Genomic DNA, 8,874 nt, shown 5'->3' on the forward strand with positions numbered 1-8,874 from the left:
ACTTTCGTCCAATAATGGCGTTATAGGGGGATGGGGCGTCTACCAAGCTGAATCGTGTTTCTACGTTCATGGGCCCGGCGTTCACCTGCAACACGATGTCTCCCAATGGCTTTGTGGGCTCTCCGTTGAACCCGTAGATGGTGTAATAAGAGGTCATCATCTGTTCATCATGGAGCTTCATCCATTTGAAGGCGTCGTAGAATAGAACGTTCACTGAGCTTCCCCCGTCGATGAGGATCTTTTTGAGGTTACATCCGGCCACTGGTAGTGTGAGGACCAAGGGATCGTTATGGTCTTCCATATCTTCTTCGGTATCTTCAGTATCGAAGATGATAGGTGCGTCCATCCACTCTTCGTGCTCGTCCACCTCTACGCCATCAATCTTATATAATTTGCAGTGGTCTTCCAATTGATTTCGTAGCCTCTTTCCTATCTGCGCTGTAAGTGAGGGCCCTGCGGCTTCGGAACACGAGATGGTGTTGATTGTGCGGTTTCCCTATGGAAGTTAGACTTGCTTGGTTCGTTTGGATCTGTCCTCGGTGAGCTCCTTTCGTATGTATTGCTTGAGTTCGCCAGCATCAATCAATTTTTGGATCATTATTTTGAGGTTGCATTTCTCGGTCTGGTGTCCATTGAAGCAATGATACTCACAGTAATCTTTAGACTTCTGGGTCCTTGGGGGCTGTTTTCCCTTAGACCACGGCCACTCCAAATTTTCCCTTCCTTTGATCTCTCGCAAGATCCGAGTGTAGCTAGCATTGAGCTTCGTGTAAACCTGATCTTCGAATTTTCGATCGTCTTTTCGTCGTTCATCTCTTCGTTCCTTCCTATCTTCGTGCGGTCGTTCCACTGAGTTATTTCTTTTGGACCCGCTGGTTTGTTCTGCGGAATTAGTACGGTGAGACCTCTGCGTTTGTGCCCTCGGGTTCTCACGCTGGATTTCTTCAAGACGAGCATACTTCTCAATAATTATTCGAAGATCTCCTTCTGTCTTAGGTAGGCTTCCGTGGATCTCAAAAAATAGTGGACTCATTCGGTCTAATCCCCACTTGTAGCAGTTGATGCTTACTACGGGATCCACACTCCCTATGGCTTGGAAGATCTTGTGCCATCTGTTGGTGTATTCCCTCGTGTTCTCCTTGTAACCAATTGCCAGAGAAAAAAGTTTATCCATTCCGGTGTTGACAGCTTTGTTGTACATGTAGGTTCTCAAGAATTTCTCTGCGACTTGATCGTAGGAGTTGATGGAATCAGGTGGCAGGTTGTCAAACCAAGACAAAGACGATCCCTTCAGACTTGATGGGAAATACCTACAGAGGACGGTGTCGTTTTGACTCCATCGGGCTAAGATATGATTATAATACCGGATATGTGTCGCGGGATCTCTGGATCCGTCATAGCATTCAAAAGTTGGGACATGGCACTTTAACGGAATGGGGGTATTTGCCAGGCGATGAGTTAGGGGCGTGGAGTTAGCTTCTTTCATCACCTCTTCAAGCCTTCCTCCGCCTTGTCTGGCTTTTAACTGCCTGATCTCAGCCATCATCTCATCACGCAGCTCCTCCATTGTGCGGTAATATCCCACGTTCTCATGCTCAGTTGAGCGTTTTTTTCTTCGAACTTCACTGTCATAATAGTCTAAGTCTTCGGCGGCATATTCCGGATCGGATGCACTGCCCCTAGCGGCGTTTGCTAGGATGATTCTTCGGTCTTGATTAGGCTCTGGTGCTTTAGAATTTGCTTCGTCCAGTTGTTAGCTAGTCTTCGTGCTTTGGGCAATCCTATCTTTCAAGTCTTGGTTCTCCCTGGCCAGAAGAGCTACGGCATCTGCGTAGACCTGCTGGCTCTTTTTCAATTCTCCGAGCTCTACCATCAGTCGGTGGGACTGGTTTGATCCCTGATTGGGAGTTCCGGCTGGTACCCCTACGGCCATAGTTCCCCCTTCGTCTACTGTGTGTATTAAGGGTGGCAGAGGATCAGCTTCAATTTTTGGTATCTCCAAGTTTGGTCCCCTCGGTTGAGCTTCCACCCGCGGTACTAAAACCACTGGTATGGTTTGATTCTGACCGTTGGTTGACGGCATTCCGAAGACTGGTGGATGTGCGGGCCGGTGTGTCATAGATTCTGCCACCCCTTCTCTTTGTTGATGGATTTGGTTTGAAACCAAAGTCTTGTTAGCTTCTGTAGCCTGAAGGGCCGCAACAGTTGCGTTGTTCTTTGTGGCTGCTGCTTTGAGAGCCGCGGCTGCAATGGAGTTAGTGTTCATAGACGAGGTGATTTCCGCAGCATCCTGTCTCTGAGTAGCTGTTTTAGCTTTGTCTCCTTTCTGCTTGCTTCGGGTCATGACCGGGGTAATCCTCGGTGTCTCCTTTGATGAGGCTTTGGTTTTTCCTGCCTCTAGTATCTTTTCCATTTTTAGTCTTTTTCTGCATAGGGGAATAAATAAAGAGAACCAAAGATATCCACGAGGATCGGGTTAGTGCCATTCGTATCCGCAAAATTATTGGAATAGAAGGAAATGAGCTACCCAAGGGCCTTAATAAAAGAGAAACATAAAGACTCCGTCGGTCTAGTTTTCGCAATACAAATCCTCTAATAAACAATCATGGACCTTGTTTTCAGACTACTTTTGAAAAGGAAAACTCTTGAAAAGGCAGATCCGTCGCGAGAACTCATGAATCTGGATTATTAAGTCTTAGTTTTAAAAGAAAAACGCCTCACGTGCAAATCTGTGATAGATAGCCGTGGATGTGTCTGCTTTGAAATGGTGTTTGTGAAAATGAAGATCATGAACCCAGAATAAAAAAGGTTTTGAAATCACGCTGAACCCAGAATAGGGCACAACCATAATGCGCGTTTAAGGTGAAATCACAAGATAAGATAAATCTTTTACCGGGACAAAGTCCCTGTTTCTAGCGCCAGATTGTGAACACATAAATCACGAAGCCATTCACGTGTTCACAAACAATATTCGCATACAGTCTAATTCTAGAATTGTACGTTGTATGTGTAAATGGGATGATTATATCGATTCATCGACTCGAAGCCTTCGAGCTTGTCATTGTCTAGTCGAATATTATCATAAATAATGTTCGTATAAAGGAATAAACAGAGAATCAAGTATAAATGTAAAGCACATGAAGTTCAACGCTGAATGTAAGGTGCTGAAATGTAAATAAGACAAAAATTTACGTGGTTCGGCACTAAGGCCTACATCCACGGGACTGGTGTTTCACTATGTATTGAATGATTACAAAGATAGTCGAATGACTTTAGAGTATACATAGGTCTGAGGAAGTAGGGGGATTGCTTACTCTTCCTATTTCTCTCTCTCTCCTATATTCTCCTATAATTGCTCTGGATTGGTCGACCCCTTCTCTCTTAATGGAGAGGGGTATTTATAGGGTTGGAACGTGGGTCCTACTTCTGAGGTGCCGTTGTAACCTTATCTTCTTGTGCTTTGTGCCCATTACGCAGAGGTCTTCGGCATATGCTGCGGCCTGAGCTTGAATACGAAGGATTATCATCGCCTCTTCCACGAGCTGATTGACACGTGTATATCTCTTTGGTATTTAATGCGGGTAGATAGATGTCTGCTCGTGTCAGACAAGTGTCTCTTTGTCTGGTCACATCTGTGTCAGTCAAACTTCCTCTCAGCCGTTGATCTGGGATCTTCCTCGGAATCGGGTGTATTAACATCCAAGGGGTATTATCTGGTGCTCCTTTGAGCCATCATATCTCTGTGATCCTCTGTCCATGACCGTCGGATCTGTTGACCGGTGTCATCTTCTGATGAGATGCTTACTATCATGTTTTGATAACTTGTTTTTCATGCCTTCCACGTGTCTCTTTCTGTACACGTGGTGGATGATGAAAGGGGTACATATATTATACATTTTGTTGACTGTGGTTACTTAAGTATCAATCCTAGATGACTGATCAACCGTCGTAGAAAACCAACGGAAAGCCCTTAACTTCAGATTGGTTCCTTTTGAATATCAACAAGGGAATTAAAAATGAAATTTGCCAATTTGGGTTTGATTCTAGTGATTGCTGTTGTTTTTTCAGCCATTGATGGTGTAAATACTTCAATGCATGTCTACGATCATGAAATCTTTAGGGAAGTTGGTAATGCTTTCCTTCTATCAGGTGGTAGTGAAGGTATCGTGTCTTCTTCTTCTTCTTCTTCTCGCTCTTCCAAATCAATAGAGGAGGGAGAGATCCAAGACGGGCGTTCTTTTATCAGGTAAGAAAATCTTTTATCTGATTGGAATTGAGAAATTTTGATTTTCAGTTTAGTTTTAAGCTAGTGTTTTGAGCTTAGATCTGCTAATGTATTAGTATAAACTAGATTAGATCTACTGAAACTTCCAGTGAAGACGAATTGGGGGCAATTAGAGTTTCCTTATCAAAGTTGGGGATCTCATTTCTGTGGAGGTCTTACCTACACTTTCAGTGTCTAAAATAGTTAGTGATTTAAAATTAATGCGAACCGACGTATTCATAATCTATAATGGAGCAAATATATCTTGGATATATATTGCTAAGTCATATTATCACTTTTAATATTCTACGCCTTATCATTTACTTATGCTAAAGCAATATTCAATATCGTTTCAGAACTTTCGTGTTGTCCTACTGTGGATGTTTCATCATTTTGCTCTTATAAAGATGATTTCAGTTTTTTCGTTGTGTGATCTCATCTTGGTATGTCAAGGTCAGGAAGTTGCATAATTGGACATTTAGTTCGTTTAGTCGTAGGAGTTACTAACTCATACGTCTTTGTTTTTTTTTAATCTACTTGATATACTCGGATGAATCTAGTCTAGGTTGGTTGATAGTTTGTTTTTTATTTGTTGTTGGAGCATTATCTTAGATTGAGTTTAAAGTTCAAACCTTATAAAATCTCGTGGTTAAAACTGATTCTCCCTTGCTGAATCTGACACCAGAAATCAGGGTAAGTGGTTTCTACTTTCTATGTCCTCAAGGTACTGGCAGGTTCATGAAGTAGGTGGTCAAATCCTTTTCCAAAGGATAACAACTGTGGACTATGCTGATCCATTTTGTGTGAATTTGAACGCTAGTTGTGTTATATCGCCTCCAGGTTGTGCAAGGATGTGATGGTTGGTGTCAACTTCACTGTGGTAATTTATTAGTTACCAGCGGATGAGCCGCCTAGTTGTTTACTATTCCTTATACTAGACCTACTTTCAGGGCTTCATGCAGGGATTTGCTTTAGAATTAGACACTACTTTTAATGAACTTTTGTTTCTTCTCTTGAATGAGCTTTTGTGAATAAAGATGATGGAATAGGTATAATTTGGTCTTTAGGGTTCAGACCTTGAATGTTTTGTCACTCACTGGCACCACTTATATATATGCTGGTGAATGTACCAGTATTTATTTTGTTCGAGTATTATTGAGAAGCATGTTAACTAAATGGGAGTAATTTATGCAGATTTGAGAATATCACTTTCTGGAGGACTGAGGAAGCTGCAGCACAGCATTCAAGTATGGCGCATAGTACTGGGCTAGTTCAAGCATTTATTTTTGAGGCATCTGATCGGGACAATATCGGTGGTTCTGCATATGGTGGACAAAAGGCCATCTGTTGTACTCAAGATCTTGCAAAGCTTGAAGGCTGCAAGCTTGGTGAAGTCATTAGGAGACCTTCTGCGTGGGACCTCAAGTGGCCAACTGTTATAAATACTCAGTTCAGTGGGGATTCTATATCTACAGAGATGGAGCAGGCCGAAATAAATATTCCCAAAACTGGAATGTACAACCTGTTCTTTATGACCTGTGACCCAAGTCTGAAGGGGATGGTGATGAGCGGAAAGACACTATGGAAAAATCCTGATGGTTATCTTCCAGGGAGGATGGCCCCACTAATGAACTTTTACATACTTATGTCGGTTGCATATGTGTTGCTTAGTGTTGCCTGGTTGTTCCAGTACATCAGGTTTTGGAAGGATATATTGCAGATCCAGAACTATATTACCCTTGTTATTGGTCTTGGCTTGTTTGAAATGACTCTTTGGTACTTCGAGTACTCACATTTTAATAGAACAGGAACGAGGCCTATTGCAATTACAACTTGGGTTGTGACAATTGGAGCTATCAGAAAAACAGTTTCCCGTCTTCTTATACTTAGTGTTTCTATGGGGTATGGGGTTGTACGGCCTACTCTTGGTGGTCTTACTTCGAAGGTGATTCTTCTTGGACTGACCTATTTCTTGGCGTCTGAGTTACTGGATATTGCTGAGAATGTAGGAACCATTGATGATATCATAGGGAAAGCACGACTCTTCTTGGTTCTTCCTGATGTATTCCTGGATGCCTTTCTAATACTATGGATTTTCACTTCTCTGTCAAAGACCTTAGAGCAGCTCCAGGTATATCTTCTATTTTCCGAGAAGTTTGACTACCGTGTGAATGAAGAAGCAGCACCATTTGTCTATTATAATGCAACACTACAAACATGTTTCTCCAATTTTTACCTGCAAATTTGGTCTTTTCGCAATGGTTTCTGACATTGATTATATTAACTATCTGGCAGGCAAAGAGGAGTTCTGTGAAACTGGATATATATAGGAAATTTTCAAATGTGTTAGCTGTAACTGTAATTGCTTCCGTCGCTTGGATTTGCTATGAGGTATACCTTCAGCTAAAAGTAACTTTTCATATATCTTTTTGTTTGGTAGGAGAAATGTGATACTAAATTCTCTTCTGTTATGTTGTTGCATTTTCTTTTATAGTGGAGAAATATGCAAATGACTTGTATCTCCAACTTCTTAGATTTTTCATGGCACAGGTCATTACACATTTTCTGCTGTTGTTTGTAATCTTCAAAGAGTTTATCCTGTGCAAATCTGATGGGAATAGAGAGTCAAAAATGTAATCACACCCTGCGGCCAAGAGTTTTGTGGCTACAAGTCTTAGTTTTCTTATCCCTCCTCCTAGCCACCTTTATCTCCTCGTCACATTACTCTTATTTTTTTCAACATTGAACTGGGGCATATTTGGGTAGACCACAGTTCGTCTCGGTTATTCTACGTTTTATTATCAGAAATCAGGGAAATATTAAAAAAAAAAAAAAAACACCTGGACAGCTTTCCTTATTTCGAAATGTTTAATTCCCTGACTTATCAGCAGTCAATTCCTTGATACTATAGATCCACGTGCACTTACTGTAGAAAGCCTCTCTTGTGCAGGTATACTTCAAAGCTACTGATCCTTTCAGCGAACAGTGGCAGAGTGCTTGGATAGTTACCGCTTTTTGGGATATTCTTGCATTTGCACTACTTTGTGTGATATGCTATTTATGGGGTCCATCTCAAAGTTCTCAAAGGTGGAGTCAGAAGATTATAACTCAATTACCCAAAATACTCTTTTGTAAATAAAATTGGTGTTTGAGAGATTTCTAAACTGTTATTGTCTAAACAGATATGCCTATTCGGAGGAAGTAGGGGACGAATATGATGATGAGGAATCTCAATCTTTAACTAAGGGAGCTACAGAAGGTGATCTCAGCTTAGTCAAGCAAGAGAATTATGTTGCTAATAGATGTGATGATCAACAAGATGAAAATGGAGATGATATAGAGGAGGGCAAAAGAGAATGATCTCAGTCACAGAAGAAAACATACAAAACGAGTCCAAATGAAAAGATAGTTTGTAGGAGCTTTGTTGCTATAATCATGGAAAGTGTTCACCTTGCAGTACAACGGTCTGAGAAAGAAAGGGTGAGAATGACATGGAAGAACAATTTTCCTAAATCTAGTTTTGGCTTTTAAGATGTTGTGATTTGTTAATATTTTTTCCTTTCTTGTCAGCATTGATGATTTGTCTTTGTATATTATTAGTGAATCATATTACTTACTAAAATCTTTGAGCCGCTTCCATCTGTTCTTTCCATTATGCCACTATTATCTATCTTGTTATTAAAATTAATCACATGTATAATCTATCTCTCGTTATGCCAACCATCAAGTGGTCTGATGGTTGAGATGCTCCCTTCCACTGCGGAGGTAGGGGTTGGAACCCCGTAATTGCTAGAAATAATTTCTGGAGGAATTAAGGATATAGTCCAAGACCACTGTTCCAAACCATTGAAAAAAATATCCATTTTGTTATAAAGTGAATCACATATAGATTAGATAATGAGGCAGGATCTCCACACTTTTATTCTCACACTATCTTGCACGTTGAGCTTTACTTTTGTGAATAAAAATCAAACTATTACGAATTTGAATCTAATATTTTGGGAATATGTTTTTCTTACAAGTCCCTATGTTCTCATCAAAAATGAGCGTATTACGGAACCTATAACATCACCATCTAATACTTTAAAAATGAGCGTTGAAAATCAATGAGTTTTTAACCATTGAAATTAAGATCGGTAGATGATAGTGTTATACATTTCGGGATGCGCTCATTTTCGGTAGGTATGTCGAGCTTTGCCAGAGGAAGCTATCCTAAAAAAAATAGCTTCAAATATGTAACCATTTGGTTTCCATTCACAAAAATGACGTCAAACGTGTGAGATAATGTGAGAATAAAAGTATGAAGGGATCCTTCCTTTTAGATAATGGACAGTTTAATGGATAAAAATATTTCTCTACAGTGAAATGTCTACAAGTTTCTTTTTTTTTTGTTATGAATAGCAAGCAGATATATCTGCAAAACTAGCCTGAAAGACAAGTACAGTTTGTTACAAAAGGATTATTAGTTAGATAACTCCCTCCATTTTTTCCGGAAAAGAGATACCATCACTTTTCCAATTTGACATATTTTTAGACTACAATGAAAAAAAATGATAGTATCTCTTTTTCAGAATTGGAAGGAGTATAAAATAATCAGCACCTCTTGCCTA

The 8,874-nt window shown here is 40.3% G+C and overlaps 1 protein-coding gene across 1 annotated transcript; it reads left to right on the plus strand.

The window, feature by feature from the left end:
- The first annotated feature begins 3,895 nt into the window (after nucleotides 1–3,895).
- On the plus strand, nucleotides 3,896–7,905 carry LOC113298396 (transmembrane protein 87B-like). Its single transcript, XM_026547131.1, has 5 exons — nucleotides 3,896–4,246; nucleotides 5,459–6,395; nucleotides 6,560–6,655; nucleotides 7,215–7,351; nucleotides 7,447–7,905. Exons 1-5 carry the CDS (start codon nucleotides 4,017–4,019, stop codon nucleotides 7,622–7,624), a joined length of 1,578 nt encoding a protein of 525 aa, XP_026402916.1. The 5' UTR covers nucleotides 3,896–4,016; the 3' UTR covers nucleotides 7,625–7,905.
- Nucleotides 7,906–8,874: the final 969 nt, after the last annotated feature.

The sequence above is a fragment of the Papaver somniferum genome, chromosome 7, assembly GCF_003573695.1.
Source record: "Papaver somniferum cultivar HN1 chromosome 7, ASM357369v1, whole genome shotgun sequence".
Taxonomy (NCBI): domain Eukaryota; kingdom Viridiplantae; phylum Streptophyta; class Magnoliopsida; order Ranunculales; family Papaveraceae; genus Papaver; species Papaver somniferum.